This window comes from Moschus berezovskii, chromosome 18 (genome assembly GCF_049115385.1).
Source record: "Moschus berezovskii isolate FMDL1 chromosome 18, NW_MosBer_1.0, whole genome shotgun sequence".
Taxonomy (NCBI): domain Eukaryota; kingdom Metazoa; phylum Chordata; class Mammalia; order Artiodactyla; family Moschidae; genus Moschus; species Moschus berezovskii.
Window position 1 is genome coordinate 39,298,374 of NC_142477.1, and position 20,809 is coordinate 39,319,182.

Sequence of the window (20,809 nt, forward strand, 5' to 3'; positions counted from 1 at the left end):
GGTTCACCAGACTCCTATAATGTCTGTGCTAACTAAAATAATGAAATGGTTTTTAACCAAGATTTGGGGATTAGAAAAAAAGGAATAAAGAGAGGGCACTAGAGCCTTCTCATCTCTATAACCAAAGTACGGTTTTCTAATCTCTTTTCTTGTCCCCCTACTCCAAAACAACCAGAAATAAAAGACGGAAATGCCACTCGGCTTGAAATTCCATTTTAAATTATATAAAGATTTCTCTTTTAAGTTCTCTTGAAATACAAGACATTTCCACAAGAAATGTAGACAAGTTAGTCTTAAATCCATGGGTCACAGAGGACTTAGTGTAGTAAATATATGCTTTAAAATGTAGTCAAGACATTGAGAAATGGTGCCTAGGCCAGAAGTGCCAACATAAAAAGCGATTTTGTGTGTCGCCAAGTGTTATTATGTCACTTATTCATAGGAGTTAAATTTAATATTTACTGTGTGTCAGGTATAAAACCCATTCTTGCTCTCAAAGAACTTACAATTTAGTTGAGAAGCCAGAAATTTAACAGGATTTTTTAAAAGAAAAGAGTGGTAGGAGACTTGTAATTAAATGTTAAACTATATGATACAGATGCTAAGTGACTTAGGAGATAAAAGAAAGAGAAAGACTGTTGAGGGTTGGGACTGCCAAGAGCATATATTTTCAATAAACCCTTAGAATGATGCAATTTTAAAAGTTGTTGTAATTGTTGCTAATTTATACTTTTAGCATTTACATGATTCACCATTGCTTTCCAACCAGGAGATGTTCAAAAAAGTATAAACATGCAACAGTTGAGACTTGGCAGGAGACATATCTTCAGAATCTCCCTGGATTTGCTAATGAGAGAAAAAGACATACTTTCTTGTTGGAAAACAGACGTAAGAATTAAATGGATTTTGTATGGGGAATATGAGATTTAATAAACAGGAATACAGAACTCTGGCTGTAATTTTTGGTATGAGTTTTGTTTCTATTAAACATTTTTCTTCTTGCTAAACAAATTCTAAGTTTTGGAGTTGAGTCAGCCTCAAAAAAATTTTTTTTTATTTTTAAAAATCTATTTTCACGATCTATTTTCTTTCTTAAGGGTGGACTAGAAGTGCGAGTTACGGTCTCAAGGAAATGAGAATTTTCTAATTCCTAAAAAACGATGAAGCAGGTGGGGGTGTAGAGGACATTTCAGTTCAATTCAGTTCAGTTCAGTCGCTCAGTCGTGTCCGACTCTCCGCAAACCCATGAATCACAGCACTCCAGGCCTCCCTGTCCATCACCAACTCCCGGAGTTCACTCAAACTCATGTCCACAGAGTCGGTGATGCCATCCAGCCATCTCATTCTCTGTCGTCCCCTTCTCCTCCCGCCCCCAACCTTTCCCAGCATCAGAGTCTTTTCCAGTGAGTCAACTCGTCACATGAGGTGGCCAAAGTATTGCATTTAGCATCCTTTAAAATTGAGGCATCTGTCTGCACAGCAAACTTATCTTTTGAAATTATGAAACTTCAAGTGTGCATTTATACTCTTGGTCTTAAAATGCTTTTTACTTTAGTAGTCTAGCAAAGATCTTGGTCTCTTTGTGTTTCTTGCCTTTTTTAATCTTTGCCATCAGACAATTTGAGCTAAATTAGATTTGTTATAATAAAGTTTTAACTGCTAAAATAGAGGCATGTCTCATCTTGTGTTTTTGAGTAAGTTTAGTCAAGTTTAGAGCATTATAGCATTTTTTTTCTCCATACTTGATTGCCTTCTGGGTCTTCCAAGAAATGTCAGTTATTTCCCCAATTCTAAAAAGAGGGACTCTTTCATAAGAGCATACAACCAGGCAAAAGAGCACACTCGTGTTTCCTTAAGGGGAGGAAACCAGCAACAATGTGAGATAATTAAATTTAGCTCCAGAAATCTCTTCTGTGAAACGTTCTAATCAAGACTTCAAGCTTTCCGAGTGTGTGTGTGCGCTTTATTCTTCAATTCTTCCTGGTCCCGGTTTTGCATTTCTAATGAAAGTGAACTGACAAAGCGGCAAAGTGGTCTGAGGAGCAAAACAAAGCCAGCAAGCAGGCTTCTGGTGCGCCAAGGTTAATCAATATTCCAGAAACCTCGGGCTTCTCCCCTCCTCCCCTGCGGTGTTTTCATTTTTCCCCGCTCCCCCTCTCCCGGGCACAGGCTCCGCCCCTTTCCTTAAGTTGCCCTGATAGTAATTTGCAGTTTCAGAGCACATGCACGCCTCGCTCGCTGCGTTCTGTTGCTCCGCCGTACCTGCTGGGAATTCACCTTGTCATTGCCTGGGGTATCTTTCACCCGTTACAAAATCCGAAAAAGGTAAGCCTGACGTCCTGTATTCCTGCTGGACTTAATTTCTCATTCCATTTCTCTGCCCCTGTATTTTGTTTCCCAGGCAGAGGAGTAGCGAGAGTAAAAGCTAGCCATTTTGGTAGATAAAGTCCACGTTAGTGATTTAATGCAAGGAGCGTGTGGTGTCTATTTACGCCGCGTCCTCTCTTAATTTGGAGTTGAGTCATTCAGGGTGGATTGGGGGCAGATTGTGGTTCCGGCGCTAGAAAAGAATCAAGGCTGAGCTGGTCTGTTTAAAAGTGACTGGTAAAGGGAATGAGAGATCAGTAGAGGGGAAAAAAATCTGGTCTCTCGCGTCTCCTCTGCTTTACTTCTCCCTAAACGTTTAATCTGCTATGAAGTCTTGAACGACCTGTACGTCTTATTACCACTGACCCCAACCTGCAGTTTTGTTTAAAAGTCAAAGCTGTTAGGGTTGTTTCCCCCACCCGCCCCGCACTTGAATTTGCCAAAAGCTTCCGAGGAGTCCCTCGCTTTCTAGTTACTTCCCCCACGGACGCACACGCTGGCTGTTCGCCAGATACACACGTCCACAGGCACCACTGCTTCTTACTTGGATTTATCGTGGGAAAGGTTATAGATTAGAAATCTTGTAAAACAGCAGGAGGAATTTCTTGATCTTTCAAAAGAGCTGATTTCTACCAAGGGGAGATTTAGTTAGATAAATTTGAATAACCTAGGAGCACTTTAAAGAAACTGGAAACCACACTAACTGTAATGTTTGGAATGAAAATTGGACTCATCTCTTCATCTGTTGTAGAAATCGTAAATTTTAAAATACAGAGAAGTGGGTGATAGTTTCCTTAGAAGACTTCAGCATGTTTGCCACAAAGATAAATGCTACTTTGTACTTCTACTTGTGACCGAAATGTAAATGAATTATGATTTCAGATCATTTATAAATGTGCCCAGCCCACTTTGCTCATTTCGTGAAAAACACTAAAAAGTTGCCATGTGAAAGAGTCATTCTTTCTCAGGGCCTGTGGGTACTTGTGTTCTTTTCATAAGCATATTTACTATTGGATGTTATCATGACTTTTTTCTTAATGAAGAAAATAGTTACTTTATTATATATAACAGAAACCTCTGACTGAAATCTCAACATCTTAATTCATTTTATTGAGCTGGTTATGCCTTTGCCATGTATACAACATAAGCCATTAAGTATAGTTATTGAGCTTTTCCTGTGCATTTAATTCAGTTGGACATTTATTGAGGGTGAACCCTGTGTAAGGCACCCAGCTAGGTTCCAGGGGATCAGGTTGGGGTAGGGGTTGTTCCATCACACCCAGCTCTGATGAGCCCTTTTATAGCTTCACTGGAGAGGGAAGGACAAATTTTTAAAAATGTAACGCAAGTTCCTGCTCATATATTCTGGATTTATGCACATGTCTCACACGTGGTTCAGTAAGATATCCACATTCGAGCCCTGAGGTCTGGCATTGCCGCTCTCCAGTCCTTGATTCCTAGTGAGATCATGCAGTTTGCCAACAGCTTCCCCTGGTGTGAGGCAGCCCTGATTTTTCACCCCTGGAGGCTGTAACTCTTGTCTCTTTCTCTCCCGTCTAGTTGTGTTCTTTAACACCAAAGAGGACTGGCTTTCTGGGGCTGATTCCGTGACATTGAAGTTCAAAGCAGAGACACTCTAGAGAAGTAAAATATGACGAAAAGCAATGGAGAAGAGGCCAGGTTGGGAGGCAGGATGGAGAGATTCCAGCAAGGGGTCCGTAAACGCACACTCTTGGCCAAGAAGAAAGTGCAGAACATCACAAAGGAGGACGTTAAAAGTTACCTATTTCGGAATGCATTTGTGCTGCTCACGGTCACTGCAGTCATTGTGGGTAAGTCATTTGATAACAGAACTCCCTTCAAAAAAAAAATAAATAAATGACTGGATTTTGTTTCTCTGGGGCATCTGACTGCCTGGGAAAATTATCAGATGAACTAATTGTAGGTATTCAAAAGGACCGCCCAGGCTTTCCTATGAATTTGAAGAGTCTTTTCTTTACCCTTTACATGACAGTCTGTTGGCACGTTTGGAACTTTGGTAAACATGGGAATCTGAAGAAGCATCCTTAGGCATTATGCAAATCAATTGATTGTGTGGAGAAGGGAAATAAATCAAATGTTTTTCCATCTCGTGTAAGAATAAAAGAGGATAATTTAATCATTAGGCCTGGGCGGTCAAATAACAATAAAAACAAGCAAGCACAGTAGATCTGGCCAAAATGTGATCGTTATACAATGTAACTTTCACTTAAAACTAATTTACACAATTAATATACCCAAAATAAGACACAGGTCCCTGATAGTAATTATATTCTAACTGATACTGACTTGAAGCTGAGTATCAACTCTTAGACTTAGAGGCGGAATCTTTTTTGTTTGTACTCTCTCTCATCCAGTGACTGGGAAAGGTAAATTTTGGAAAATGTTAACACAGATCTCTCATTCATTCATTGCCTCTAAGTGCCTGACATAAATGGCTATAATTCTTTTGAAACATTTTAGCCTCTTACTAATTTAGCATTGTTGACAGCAATCTGTGCAAATAAAACATTATTGTTTTGTTTGATTTATTGTTATCTGAAATTACGGTTCATTACTTGTGGGTAGCATTAATCATCCTTTAAAATGTAGTTGAAGAAACTCCATACTTGGGATTTTTGACTGAGTCAATATAAAAGTCCTTAGGTTAGTAAACAGATAAGCCAATGCCATGCTGTTAAACCAACAAACAAAACTTAAATCTGCCACCAGAAAAGGTTTTAATCTCTAACTTGAAGTTTGCTAAAATCTCCATCAAATATAAGAGGTAAAGACAAAACAACTAAGAAAATTCTGTAGCATGTAAATATAACTGTAACTTTATCCCCCAAAATGGGATTCTTAGATCACTGACAAATATGAATATAGCAGAAGAGTAGTCTGTCACAAGATTTTAGATACATTCCATTCCAATATCATTGGCTCCTTTTAGTAACTGTTGTTGATTAATGACTGTTCGATTAATTCTAGAGACGTTCCAAGGGAAAGTGTCTTGACTGACTAGGAAAAGTAATGGCTTTCTTTAGGTTGCCAGGTTTAAATACCTTCCTGGAAGAAGTATTTCAGTGCTGTGTCACTGTCTTGGAAGTTGATGTAAAATACATTATTTTCAACGAATTACAGTCATTGTCAAGCCAACTAATAGCTGCATAATACTAACAGTGAACATTTATACAGCGCTATGCCAGCTACTTTCTAGGTGTTTTGCTTATATTAGTTCACTTAATCTTTAAACAAACCTATGAAGGCTGTGGATGGGTATGATTACTCTGATCTTCATTTTATAGTTGAGGAGACTGAGCGTGGAGAGATCAAGCAACTTGGCCAACATCACACAACTAATAAATGTTAGAGCTGGAAGTGAAACTCAGGCTGTCTAGAGCCAGAGGTGATTTCTCTTAACTACTCTGCCATCTTGCCTCTCTGCTCTCCTGACTAGTTTATATCTTATGAGAGTTGCCAGGAAGAAAAATGCTGCCATGTCTTGGTAGAAGCCAATTACCAAGCAATGCTAGATGCATTCACATAGCCTTGTAATTTTGCTATATGATTTACTCAGTTAAATTCAGCAGAAAACATATAATTCTCCTACAAATGATTAAGCTGCATCCCTATCATTAATTTAACAAATACCCGTTTATTTTGTAACCCTATCCATATAATAATAGAGCTTAGTGATACTGGTATATGTTTGGAAAAGATGTAGAAACACTGATTCAAAATTATGTTCTAAACACAAGAGTTCCATTTCTATGACAGAAGTGTTTCATTTAAAGAATAGAGAAATAAAAAGTGCTAAAAACCTGAGCATGGAAAGCAGATTGATGGGGAGGAAGTTCTTAAGTGACTAAAAAGAAATAACATCTCTAACAGAAGGAAGATAATCCCAGATTTAAAAGTCCACTTTCTCTTTGAGTTCTGGGATCATTTCCTAGCCCAATGAGTCGTTCCTACAATTTGTGAGACTTGTGATGAGTTGGCTGAGCTGGGGGAGATAGCTTGGCAGGTTGCCCTCGGTGTTGGCTTTACTAATGGAAACTGTGGAGGTAGAAGTAAGGAGAAGAAGGCACTAACAAAGAAACAAATAAAAAGAGCTCATTGACAGTCAGAGAGACCACTGAGTCTACACCAAAGACTTGGAATCTCAATTTAGTAGCAAACTGATTTAGTAAAGAAGGAAGAAGCTTCGGTTATCTCTTGGTGCCTCTTCCATAGAGTGAAAACTCGAATTTAGCTTGTCACTGGTACATGTCCATTGGCCTTAAAGAAATATTAGGAAAAGGACATGTCTGTGCATGTCTTCTCAAATTTATTTGCTGCAGCATAAGAGTGGGAAGTTGCTAGGAAGAAAGAAGAAAATAGTTTCTTTCCCCAAAGACGAAATGAGACAAAAGAACTATAGCTATTACTTAGTTATCGAATTCTTAGGTTTTGATTGCTTTTACTAAGAAAGAGTGGAAAAACCTACATACTGGGGTGAATTTCTTATTCCAATCTATCTTCTTTATCTTTTTGAAATAAAGTAAATGTTCATTTAGTGTGTGGGAAGAGTAGAGACATGTAAATCCATATGCTCAAAAACGTAGAGAATTGTAAATATTAATATTTCCAGAGCAGTTCCTCTACAAACACAGGCATAGAACTACATGAACAATTTGATGTCATTTCTATGCAATAATATTTCTACTGTCATTTCTAAGTGATATCAAAAGTCTGAAAATGCCAAGTTCAAAGCCCATGTAACAGGAGCAGGTTAGCAACCTGAGAGAAGGCAGCGCCAAGTGCTAGATGTCTTTAGGATAGTTCATCATGAAAGCATTAGATGAAGTGTCTTCCCAGGCTATTGCAGACAGCTGTCTGACAAAAGCCGTACTGAGAAAAGTGGTTACTGTCCTTCTTTCTCCAGGAAGCATTTTCTCATTTCCAACTGTGGTCAGTTGTGTTAGAGTGACCTCAGACATCTCCCTGAAAGAAAGGAAAATCCTTTGTCATGGTCAAGTCACAGAATGTTACTCATTTCATGTGCAGGGAATGAAGAGGAAATAAAAGTGAAATCTCAGGCCAAAGAATTATGAAGAAATGGGTCTTAAGATCAGCTTCAAGGGGAGGGAATCTTTAAATAGAGTTACAGAGAATTAGATGGTGGTTTTACCTGAGGAAGTTCACAAATACAGCACCTAACACCTTTTTCTGCTGTTGGTCTTAAGACAGACAGACAGACAGACAGACAGACACACACACACACACACACACACACACACACACACAACGTTAATGTTTAGGTTAGTCTTTATGTGGCTTTGAGAGAAATTGGTGACTTTTTAAGAAAGAAAATCTGCTGACTGAATGTGTGTATTACATTTCCCACCATTCCCTGACACTCTTTGGCAATAAATTTCAATTGCACTAAAACTGAGTGCAGTTCAATAATATCTCTGAAAGGATGTACAAGAAATGAGCCACATGACTACCCTCTTGGGTAGAATTTGGATAGCTGGGGAGTGGGATGAAAGGAATGTTACTTTATCCTAAATAAGTTTTTGTATACTTTAAATGCTTTAAAGGCTGATTAGCTCAGTTGGCTATGGCGTGATGCTAATAAATGCTTTATACCACATTCACACATTACCCACTGTGATCTATTATTTGCTAAATAAATTAGTTAATTTTTTTTAAAGATTAAGTGTTATTCAGTGATTTAACAAATATTGGATATTGTTTATCTGGCCCTGTGCTTTGAGATGAGGAGTCTCTGCCCTCCAGTCATTTAGTAGAAGAGGTGGATGAAACATGAGATGACAAAATGATATATAGGGTTCAGATATCGTGACAAAGGAGTTTGTAGCATTCTTTAAAATGAGATCATATTTGTATATACAGTGCTGTATCATATATGAGGTCTTCCTGTGTTGGTACTTTAGAGATTCTACTGTATTGTTAACAACCACACTTGGAGCCCTAGATGTGCCACATGGAATAATTTTTTTTTAAACTGTGGCTTTTGATGAAGGATAGATCTGGGTTCATATGCCAGCTGTACTTAATCACTGTGTGAGCCTAAATAAGGTGTTTAGCTATTCTGAAGTTTCAGTTTCCTCATCTATCATTATATGTATAATATATATTGTGAACACGTACATGGCGCCAAGCAGTGCTCGAGTAAGCCAGGGAGAGAGGTATTTTTATTCTCATTTTATAGATGAGGAAACTGAAGGTCAGCCACGGTTGATGCATTTTGACCGTGTTTCAAACGCACCCTTCTGTCTCCAAGTTCGTATTCTTACCCACCACAGTGTTCTGGGTGCTCATCTCTGCTCTCAGGAAATGTTCATTCTTGTTTCATTACAACAGTTAGCTCAGGATGTGCACTGACACATCAGCACAAGGCGTGGAAAGGAGAGATTGAATTGACAGTTCAGAGCAAGGGTCCCTCCTGAATCCTGGTGGTTGATTACATGTGAGTTGACAAAGTGGACTGCAGGTGAACATCCGATTTCTGGTTTGGGTGCCTGAGTGGAGGTGATGCCACCAGTCATGGTGGAATACAGGAAGAAGATGGGGGAAATGATAAGCTGAGTTTGGGACATACTGAGCTTGAGATGCAGGCTGCCACTGCAGTGGAGATCTAGCGCAAGAGGCTCACAGAGATTGGGATGGTGGCCTTACCATCTCCAGGCCCTGAAGACAGGCTCGGTCTTTGAAGGTCAATGAATAATGATCAGTGAATCAGGTTATTCTACTCCACAAGTAGGTGAGTCTATTCTGAGAGCGGTATTAACTCTAGGGCCCTTCTTTATGACTAGAAGCAGTAATCTCCCAGAAATGCTGTAGTGGTATTCTGAGCCTCGGACGTGTAACACAATATCCAGCTGAGTCAGTTCAGCTCAACAGGTTCATCGATGCAGTGAACTATCAGCTGCTACATTGAAGTGACAGGTCTTGAGACCAAAGTAGCCAACTGTTTGAGTTAGTGGCCCCCCTGCTGACACCTTCCACCTTACTAAGAGAAGGGCATCTCCTCTCCGGTTGAACAACAGGAATCCGAAGAATGGTGGATGGATTTCTGTTTCCTTCAATACTTCCTGGAAAAGAGAAGAAGAGAGAGAGCTTCCGGAAGCTTCGGGGAGGGTGGCTCCCGAGGCAGGCCCTCCCCTGGTGTTACCAAAGCCCAGCTATTTGTGGTCACGCAACGGAGGCTCCCCGGGCAGAGGGCTGGACTGGAAGGGTTAGGCTTTTGGAGCTGAGAACCACAATGCCCTGCTCTAGAGAAATGACACAGGGATTGAGTATTAGGGATTAGAGTCTGATTTTTTTTCTTTTTCTTTTTTATCTGCTTTATCTTCTCCCCCAGGGAGCAGAACTACAGAAAAATTGTCAGGGACAGCAATAGCAAATAAGTTACTTGCATTAGCTGACTTGATCCTAGCCCTCCCCCTACCCCACCTTCTCCGCAAGCATTCCAGGGAGCTGCCTCCTGTCGTGGGGACAGAGTCCAGGAATGGAGAGGGGAGGGGATCAGACACTTAGGGCTGTGTCCCACATCTGGAACTGAGCCTTTGTTTCCTTGCGTGTAAAATAGAATAATTATAACACCTCTCATGCCAAGATTTATATCCCAGTTCTGCCATTTACAACTGTGTAACCTTAAATCACTTCCTTAAATGCTTGGCAGGCAGAGTGTCTGTCGGAACTGTCCACGCTTTGCCTTTGCTTCCCATCTTTGCTATGGCATCAAGTGGAAATATGCACAGGTTTGATGATGCTATTTGGTCAGAGGACGGAGACCCAGGAATGAGGGAGGCCTGGGAGCTGGAAGCAAAGAAGTCAGTCACCTGGTTTAGGTCTGGAAGTGGCTTCTGTTTCCTTGGCTAGAGAGAAGAGCCAAGAGAGTTGTAGGAAGAGACCTAATAGTTGTTAAGGGCCCTGAGAGCAGACATGAAAGCCTCAGAGTAAGTGACACCATCCTTATCTGTCCCTTATCTACCTGGCCTCTTGGGTCAAAGCAGAAAGCAATCTCCAGGCAACCGCTATCACAACACAGCTTGCTCAATGCAGGGAGCACCTGACAGCTGAGGTCCCTCTCAGGAAAATGGGAAGTTGCTGGAAAAGTGGTTTCAATAAATGTTGTAGCATACTCAATAGCTCATTTTTGTTCCTAGCCCTTGGGGACCCATCAAAGAGTCCATCGCCTCCCTGATTTCTCCTTTTCTCCAGCATTTTGGTGTCATCCTTGTTTAGTCCCTAAGTCATGTCCGACTGTTTTGCAACCCCATGGACCGTAGCCCGTCCAGCTCTTCAGTCCATGGGATCTCCCAGGCAAGAATACTGGAGTGGGTTGCCATCTCCTTCTCCAAGGGATTTTCTTGACCCAAGGATCAAACCACGTCTTCTTCATTGGCTGGCAGATTCTTTACCACTGAGCCACCAAGAAAGCCCATTTTTGGTGTCTACTGTTCATTAACTGTCACCCCTCACTGGAGTGGGGGCAGGAAAGATGAGGGGTTCTGGAAACTTGGAGAAAATGTTGCTGGTTTCTAACAGAGCTGGTAGAGGTTGTTTTGAAGTAGGGGTAAGGCTTAATGTTGTTCCAAGATTATCTCTAGGTTCTATTTTCTTTCTGTTAAATCAGATAATGAGAAAACTGAGCAGGCAATTTCAAATCTGTTTCTCTTAAAAGTAGGCTGTCAAATAAGTAGGTATGTTCAGAACAATTACCTGCAATAATAATAATACCTTCCATTTTTCTGTGTCACTTTACAGAGAGCTTTCTGTTTGCCTTCTATAGCAATGTAAGTCCATGGCCAGTTCATCCCCTCTTCTGGTTAGTATCTAGAAGTGTCTGGAACACAGCTAGGAAAGTGCTAAGAATCTAAAGGTCCTGCTTACAGACCCTGCTCTGCCATCAGCTCCCCTTATGATTTTTTAAAAATTTTATTTATTCTATTTTCGGCTGTGCTCGGTCTTCATTGCTTTATGTGGCTACTCTAGTGGCAGTGTGCAGGCTTCTTATTGCAGTGGCTCCTCCTGTTGGGGAGCATGGACTTTAGACCTTGTGGGCTCAGTAGTTGGGGCCCACAGGTTTGGTTGCTAAGTGGCATGTGGACTCCTCCCAGACCAGGGGTCAAACCCATGTCCCCTGCATTGGCAGGAGGATTCTTAACCACTGGACCACCAGGGAAGTCCTCCCTTTATGATTTAAGACAAATCTCTGGTCCTCACAAATTCTCATCTTGCGTACACGCTAAGTCACTTCAGTCATGTCCAACTCTGCAACCCTACGAACTGTGGCCTGCCAGGCTCCTCTATCCATGGAGATTCTCCAGGCAAGAATACTGGAGTGGGTTACCGTGCCATACTCCAGTGGATCTTCCCCACCCAGGGATCGAACCTGCATTTCTTACATCTCCTGCATTGGCAGGTGGGTTCTTTACCCCTAGCACCACCATCAGCAAAATACATTTGGACTAATGTCTGCTGCCAGCTCCAAAATTCTATCTTTTAAAGTCTAATTTGCCTTCTTCTAAAGCTATATATGAAATAAGATACAAGAGTGTTTGCAGCTCATGATGTTGTACCATTGCAGGGACCTTTTTCCTGAACTCATGATCTCCCAACCCATTTGAGCCAGTCTCTCTAAACTAACAAGCAGCTGCCTTCTCTTGCTTTGCATTCTTGGCTGTCAAGTTTCTGACCCTGGGTAATGGCCAGTGTTTCCTAAGCAATGTTCGAGGACACACGTGAGGCATACCTCTTCAGGAGTCACTTCCAATCTTCTGTCTTCTGCTAACCTATCATAGGTCTGAGGATGAAAATTTTGGGTGTCTGTTTTTGCTGTAGAGTAAACAAGGTTGTGAAGAGCCTACGCTATTTGGAAGAGGCAACTGGAATTTAAGCCCCGTCTTTCCCAAGCTGTACATTCCAGGTGTTAGAGTTCTTGATATTTATGGAACACTGGGGTGCCATCATTCATCAGGTATTTGATCTGGCAGTGAGGTGAGCTGTATCATTGCTGTGAGATGTGGAAACACAGAGAGCACGCCAGCACATTGCCATTGTACTGACTGAGGATAAAAATTATGAGTTTTATGTCAAGCTTCAGTGCAATCAAAGCAGCCCAGAGCAGATTCCCTAGACCAAGAGTATTCCCTTCACTAGGCCCAATCAAAAATGTGCTCAAGTTGTTTTGAAAGCAAAAAGAAAAGAATAAAACCCCCAAAAGTAGATAAAGTTATACCCTGGCTGAATTAAGGCAAGGTTTCCTCTGTGTAGCTTATCAAAGAGTTGAAGGTAAATTTAGGAGCAGTGAGTTGAAAGACACACTTGAATTTTGAATTTCAAGACTGAGTCCCTGTCTCCTGAGAGGACAGCTTCATTCTTCTTGGCCCCAAAGAGACTTCTCCAGTTCTCCAGCAATAATTCCAGGCCACACACTGCTATCTCTTCTCAGAGAGAAAACAGCGGGCTATTAATGACAGACTTTCTATTCAGAATCTTGTAAGACGAAGCTCATTTGTCCCTAATGAGAGTAGAGATGGACAATTACTGCCCTTCTCACCCTGAAAAGGTGGCCTCTGCGTTTAGATCCATTGCATCGTTGGAAATTTCATCTTTAAAGCAAGAAAGGCAAAACCCCAGAGATCCATGTGTTTGTTGCTGTCTTCATCGTGCTGATGAACGTTAAGACAAAGACATCAAGAAAGAAATTATGTCTTTGAAGAGATGCCTATGACCCTAGTTGTTTTTTTTTTTTTCTCTTATTTTTTTTTACTTTTGTCTTAGATTTGCTTATTCAAGGCAAATGAAGTTGTCCTGTACTAAAGTTGAGATTCAGTAAACTTGCAAGGGCTTTGTAATTTCTGGTATTGGGATGCTTTATACAACATGGTGGATGAGCAAAGAGCATACCTTTGCCGAGTTGTTGAGTCTCTGAGTCTTCAACTCTGGGGTGCTTGTAACTCCAGCTAATTGGGTGAATCGGCACATGAGCCTCAGATGACTGAGTTCAAAGTTTTTTCAGAGTCACTTCGTTGTCTCCAGAAAAAGAGCCTTTTGGTCAGAAAGTGTTCCACTCAACTATAAGTCTGAGCACAACTAGTGTCTCCTCTCTCCGTGACCCAAGTTAAGTAAATTCATTATTAAAATAGATTGAGGACAAGCCGATCCAGACCCAGAATGACTTTTTAGAAAGATCTGGGCATCTAGCAGAAAATATGTAAAATAGAATTCCATCAGATTGCTTTTTGTAGTTGTGGACCATTTTTGTGTGTGTATTTTGTTATTTAACTTATGAAATAAATCACACTGCCCCAAATCAAAAAGAACAGAAGTGAAATGAAAGTGTCATGGCCACCAAAACCCTCCCCCAGGGATCTAATTTGCTTTGTTATCAGTTTCCTCAGTGTATTTAGAGTGATTTTATGAGCGTAAAAATAAATTCATATTGATTTTTTTTTGGTCTTTTCCAAATAGTAGCATAGTATTTATAGTCTACTTCATACTTTGCCTTTTTTCACTTTGCAACATTCTTTGGATGTCATTCCTTCAGTTCAGTTCAGTTCAGTTCAGTCGCTCAGTCGTGTCCGACTCTCCGCGACCCCATGAATCACAGCACGCCAGGCCTCCCTGTCCAACACCAACTCCCGGAGTACACTCAAACTCATGTCCACAGAGTCAGTGATGCCATCCAGCCATCTCATTCTCCGTCGTCCCCTTCTCCTCCCGCCCCCAACCTTTCCCAGCATCAGAGTCTTTTCCAGTGAGTCAACTCGTCGCATGAGGTGGCCAAAGTATTGCAGCTTCAGCTTTAGCATCAGTCCCTCCAATGAACATCCAGGATTGATCTCCTTTAGAATGGACTGGTTGGATCTCCTTGCAGTATAAGGGACTCTCAAGAGTCTTCTCCAACACCACAGTTCAAAAGCATCGATTCTTCGGCGATCAGCTTTCTTCACAGTCCAACTCTCACATCCATACTGGCACATAAAGAGCCTCCATTCTCTCAGGGCTGCATTGTATGGGAAAATTATAATTTATTTAAACAATCCCAATGTAAAGCTGTTTCCAGTTCTTCGAAATCATTTTTCAAATGGTATAATGAATTATCTTGGATGAAAGTTATTTCACTTTAGTAAAGGATATCTGGAGAAGGCACTGGCAGCCCACTCCAGTACTCTTGCCTGGAAAATCCCATGGACGGAGGAGCCTGGAAGGCTGCAGTCCATGGGGTCACGAAGAGTCGGACACGACTGAGCAACTTCACTTTCACGCATTGGAGAAGGAAATGGCAACCCACTCCAGTGTTGTTGCCTGGAGAATCCCAGGGATGGGGGAGCCTGGTGGGCTGCCGTCTGTGGGGTCACACAGAGTTGGACACGACTGAAGCGACTTAGCAGCAGCAGCAGCAGCAAAGTATGTCTATGGAATACATCCTTTAAAGTGAAATTGCTGAGGCTAAGGATATACACATTTGTGATTTTGATAAATATGGCTAACTTACACCTCAGAGGTTGTTGTCATTACTCTTTAAATTGTGAGATTTGAAAGTTTGAACCAATGGGACTGCTGCCACAGGTAAAGATGAGTGAACTTTGTAGTTTATGTGGACTGGCGAGCATGTGACACATAGCAAAGGCATAGGAGGAACTTGGAAAATTTTAAATATATTTTATTTTCAGTTTCTGCTCACAACTATATATGTGCATGTGCTGTGCTTACTTGCTCAGTCACGTCCAACTCTTTGCGGCCCCTTGGCCTGTAACCTGTCAGACTCTTCTGTCCATGGGGATTCTCCAGGCAAGAATACTGAAGTGGGCTGCCATGCCCTCCTCCAGGGGATCTTCCCAACCCAGGATTTGAACCCAGGTCTCACACATTGCAGGTAGATTCTTTACCATCTGAGCCACCAGGGAAGCATATATATATAGTTATGTAACTATAAAATATAATATATATAGTTATAAGATATAATATATATTTAAACCAGAAATAAAGGCAACAGATTCTGGTGATTATAGTTACTATTTCTAAAATAAAAGACTTTTTTAAAAGGACAATGGATTGGACATTTAAGAAATCTATAGAATTATTTATAAATTACGTTACCATTTTGCATAGCCTGTGTTACTGCAATTTGAAGAAGAAAGTCACACCGCATTGAAAGCCACTCTGCTGTCCTTGGGACATTCTGTGCTTACTATGCCATTTTGTCAATATTTATTGAGCCCTACTATGTGTCAGGAACTGTGACATGAATGGATCATCTAGTGATAAATAAATATTAGTCTCTGTCTTATAAAACAAGGAGAAAACACCAAGTTTTTCAGAACTCCAGGGTTCTTGCAATTTGCTTGGGTCACAGGGCTGCACATCATGTGGATTTGAGTCTGTGTCTGTACCCTGCCTGGTGTCAGTCACCCACGGCTGGTTATCTGGGCACCATTGGTGGAACAAGGCTGGAACAGGTATTTCCCACCTCCAGCAACAGGAAATACCAAAGGACAAAACAATGAGCCAAGTCAGGGCCCAAATCTCTGAAGGATGTGGGAACTGAGGAGTGGGGGAGGGTCAAAAGGTTGACTCAAAACAGGGCAGCTTCTCACCAGGAAATGCCTGCAAGTTTGGGCTGAAACAAAAGGCCAGGGAGCTGCAGACCCCAAAGCCCCCCACCCCCAGCAGGTAAATTCTCCATTATTGCCTTGGAGTCTTTATAAAAATGAGTTAATGATGCTTTATGTCCAGCAGCTTCCTCAAGCTGACATGAGACCGGCCTTTAACATCTCCAAATGGTTTGGCCACAGTCTAACAAATTTCCAGAACAGAAACTTTTATTCAGTCTCTCAACCTGTTGCGTCCCTGCCATAATAGCCGTAATGGCCAAATTGATAAAGCATTTTATGACTTACTACAAGTTTCGTGTGCCTTATCAAGGACTTCAGAATTCATTAGAAGAAACAAGATGAATTCATAAAGAAGCTAACATAATGTTCAGGACATTTAGCTGAGAATATTACAGTTCAAGAAGATCTCAGATACTGGCTTTCTGATCTAGTTCTCCCATTTTTCAGATTAACGAAGAGGGCAAGGAGAGCAAAGAGATTATGTGACTTGAAGGTAGGAGCTGTGGAAATAGGAAGATCCAAGTCTATAACCCCATTTTGCCAACATCTCTTACTGGCCGTGTCATCCTGGGCAGACAGCTTATTCTTTCTAGGGTTCAGTCTCCTCATCTATACAATGGTGATTCTAAGTCCTGTATGTCTGCTACGATGTTTCAGTCATTTAAGTGAAGTGTCTACTTGCATAATTTACTAACAGCATCTGACTTTCAGTCCATGATCTTGCTATTGCATCACACCTGCTGTTCTTCACACTCAAAAACAACAACAACAACCTGCCTTGTCAGAGTATTAGGGATTGAGAGCTATCATGCCTAGTTTGTGAATCTAGAAGCCTATGAAGAAGCGTATGAGAAATTGTAGTTCAATCAAGAACCAGTTTCCCAAATCATGAGAGAAACCACAGTTTGGCAGACAGGAGATGTCTCTACGGGCAGGCTCCTATGTTCACATAGCACAGTAAAGAATCAGATTCACTGTGGAGCTAAGTCATTCCTCTGTTCAGGAAATTGTTCAACAGCAGCTGGAGGCCAGGCCTAGAGACTTTACAGGTCAGACAAACCATTAATCACCCTGAGAAGCTTGCTTGTTGGTGTGATGGAAACTGATCTTGCTTTTAGCCAATAGAATATGGCAAAGGTGATGGATGCCACTCCTGTGATTTTATTACATCACACATTGTTGTTGTTTAGTTGCTAAGTTATGCCTGACTCTTTTTTGACCTCATAGACTGTAGCCCGCCAGTGTCCCCTGTCCATGGGATTTCCCAGGCAAGAATACTGGAGTCGGTTGCCTTTTCCTTCTTGAGGCATTCTTCCCAACCCAGGGATCAAACCTGCATCTCCTGGGTCTCCTGCATTGGCAAGTGGATTCTTAACCACTGAGTCACTCAGGAAGCCCACGTCATACTTTAGATTGTTGTAAATCACTGCGGATGCTGATTGCAGCCATGAAATTAAAAGATGCTTACTCCTTGGAAGGAAAGTTATGACCAACCTAGATAGTATATTATAAAGCAGAGACATTACTTTGCCAACAAAGGTCCGTCTAGTCAAGGCTATGGTTTTTCCTGTGGTCATGTATGGATGTGAGAGTTGGACTGTGAAGAAAGCTGATCGCCGAAGAATTGATGCTTTTGAACTGTGGTGTTGGAGAAGACTCTTGAGAGTCCCCTGGACTGCAAGGAGATCCAACCAGTCCATTCTAAATGAGATCAATCCTGGGTGTTCATTGGAGGGACTGATGCTAAAGTTGAAACTCCAATACTTTGGCCACCTCATGGAAGAGTTGACTCACTGGAAAAGACTCTGGTGCTGGGAGGGATTGAGGGCAGGAGGAGAAGGGGACGACAGAGAATGGATGGCATCACTGACTCGATGGACATGAGTTTGAGTGAACTCTGGGAGTTGGTGATAGACAGGGAGACCTGGCGTGCTGTGGTTCATGGGGTCTCAAAGAGTCGGACACAACTGAGCGACTGAACTAACTAACTAACTAAACTTGAGGCAAAGTAGTGCTAGTTTTTTGTTTGTTTGTGTGTTTGGGTTTTGTTTTGTTTTTTTGCTACAAAAATGAAAAGACCATAGCTGGGAAATAGTAGCATTTTGTACATAAAACAATTGGTGCACTATCAACTTTTGTTGTTACTGTTACATCCTTGAATCAATGTAAATGCTAAAAGAGCTAGTTGGCTCATCTTGGGTGGGCTTTTGGTAGTTTTCTTACAGCTGGCCTCAGAATGTGAGGTCCTCAAGATCAATGCCACTGTCACCTTTAAATTCTCTTGATATCTGAGCCTTTAGGGGGCATCAATCTCTTCCTGAAAATTTTGCATTGTAAGTAATAATTCAAGAAGGCTTTCTACCAACTCTCCAGAGTTTGGAGATAGGGCAGGAATCTTAGTAAAACTTTTATTTCAAACTCCAACATCCACCAAAACTTAAATTGGGTGACTTGATCTAGTTTAGTTCTGATTGTGCCTTGTTTTTTTTCTTTTAAATATGTTCTGACTTCTTACTGTTTTCAGTGATTTTTTCAGATTAGATATGGACCAAATTCTTAAAACAGGTCTTCAGCTTTTACTTGTGTGTGTTTGGCCTTCAAAAGCAAGCTGAGAATGTGTTCTTTCTGAGGTACCAGGGTGCATATTGTGTCTTAGTTTAGAAAGTGAAGTGATATTTAATCTTCCAAAGAAGTATTTGCTATATAGACTCCCTAGGGAGAACAGTGAGCCCCTGAAGGACTCCCTTCTTGTGTTTTACACATTAAGAGAAAGAATTGGATATTTTGAAAATGCATCTTTGTTCATAGCAATTAACCATCTACAGTTAGTTTTCATCCCTATAAACATTTTTGTTAATGTATTTCCTAGATTCTAGAAATCTTGTTAAAATACCAAACAGGAGTGCTATAAGCCTACTGGCTGAGAAAGAGTGATCTTGATATTGCTCATGACATTTGCGTATTACATAATGTCACAAAGATGCCAACTTTGCAAACTTTGCTTCGGCTCTGACCAGTCCTGTTAGGAAGTTCTTCTGGTTTTTGTTGTTATTTCCGCAGAGTAATCAATAATAAAGGGTCTGTTCTTTTGCACTGAAGATCTGATGGCCATAAAGGTCTTTATTAATTCTGGGAATATAGATCAATGTACTTAAGTGCCCACTAATGGAACCCATCTCTGCAGAGGCATTGAGTTGCTTTACCAAAGGGAAGCAGCCTCCCCCATCCCTCTCCCGCTAACAGGTCAGGACAGAATGGAGAGGGCGCTGAGACATCTATGTATCAGGCTGTGAGAACGTGTTTCAGAAAAGGCTTCATTTCTGTAATCAGAAACCTGAATTGCTTACCCCCCAAAAGCCATCTTTGCTTGCAGACCATTTCCTCTTGATTTTGATGTTGATCGCTGGCTGACCTCACCACTCTGGCTTTACCTCCAACTGCCTGTCCCAGCAGAAAGCTGAAGAAAAAAATGTCTTTTGTTTCTTCATGTAACCAATGAATTGAAAGCAGCTAGATGTTAACTTCATTAATTCAGTGAAATCTGTCCTCAACTTAAGCTCCATATTTAACCTAATTAGTTAACCTAATTCAAAATCGAATAAAAAGATAGATAAAATATTGCTCTTTAAAGTAGTGTCATGACTATTTTTTTAAACACCAAAAACATTTTGTATTGGGGTATCACCAATTAACAATGTTGTGACAGTTTCAGGTGAACAGCGAAAGACTCAGCCATACAGACACGTGTATCCATTCTCCCCCAAACCCACCAGTGACATGACTTTTGAGAGGCCCTGAGTACAGCATAGTGGGTGATGATCTGGGCCCTGGAGTTGGGTGTGAAGTCCAGCTCAGCCACTCAGCTGACCTTGAAGAACTTGACCACTCATAAGGTGATCTACCTACACAGGTTTGTGGTTTTGGCAGTTCACCGACCTTGTCGATGACCAGTTCTTCACCTGAGATATAGGTGGTGCTAGTCTTGGCCTCCATGGTATCCGTGCTTGTGAGAACGTGGCATCTTGCACATGCTTGAGACTGATATCATTAAGCAAGAGAATCTGAAGCATGTTTTCTTTTCATGTCTTTCCTACCTTTGTGTACTGATGGTTTCCAAGGATTGAAAGGAAGGAAGATTTCCTTCCTGCCCTAGAAAGAAAAGGCAGGCTACTTTAATGAATAAATTCTATTTAAATTTAGTTAAATCATTCCATAAAAAAGGACTTGGTGTAACCATTTTAAAAAGTGACTTGATACTAATAACCATACTGTAGGACCCTCAGCAAGTCAGAGGACGTGTGGAAGGTTCCAGGATGTTCTGGGTACCTCTGCAGCATCTTCAGCAGATCAAAGCTTAGTACTCAGTTGCTTCTACGATTTAGAGATGCTTGAAGACCCAGAGGTCAGGTGCATTTAAGAACTGTCTTTAGGCAGGCTAAATGGAAGAGAAGGTACGTGGAACACTCAGAAAGAAAGAGGCTGGATACAGCTGAAGTGGTTGTTGAGAGCAGAGTAGAATCAGTGTTGGCAATGGTTGGTCTCTGGGGAGTGGGATCAAATGTACCTAATGTTTAGAAAAAATAATCTCTTCTTTCATCTACACTAGCTTGTCTCTTGATCTCAGAACCTATATCATAAGTAGAGAAACTATCTTGCCAATTTTTTTCTAAATTGTAATTTAAATTTTCTGAACTAGGCAGGATGCTACCTACCCTTGGAAATATTGTATCAATACATGAGTAAATACATGAATTTAGAAATGAACTTGTAAACCCAAGCTTATTCTT

At 41.1% G+C, this 20,809-nt stretch overlaps 1 protein-coding gene across 2 annotated transcripts in view; it reads left to right on the forward strand.

The window, feature by feature from the left end:
* The first annotated feature begins 2,207 nt into the window (after positions 1-2,207).
* Positions 2,208-20,809, forward strand: part of SLC1A3 (solute carrier family 1 member 3) — a 78,570-nt gene continuing 59,968 nt past the window's right edge. For both annotated transcript variants that reach the window (XM_055422166.2, XM_055422167.2), the window contains exons 1-2: positions 2,208-2,325; positions 3,928-4,199. In XM_055422166.2, the coding sequence (XP_055278141.1) occupies positions 4,019-4,199 (181 nt within the window). In that variant the 5' untranslated portion in view covers positions 2,208-2,325; positions 3,928-4,018. The remainder of the gene's footprint in view (positions 2,326-3,927; positions 4,200-20,809) is intronic.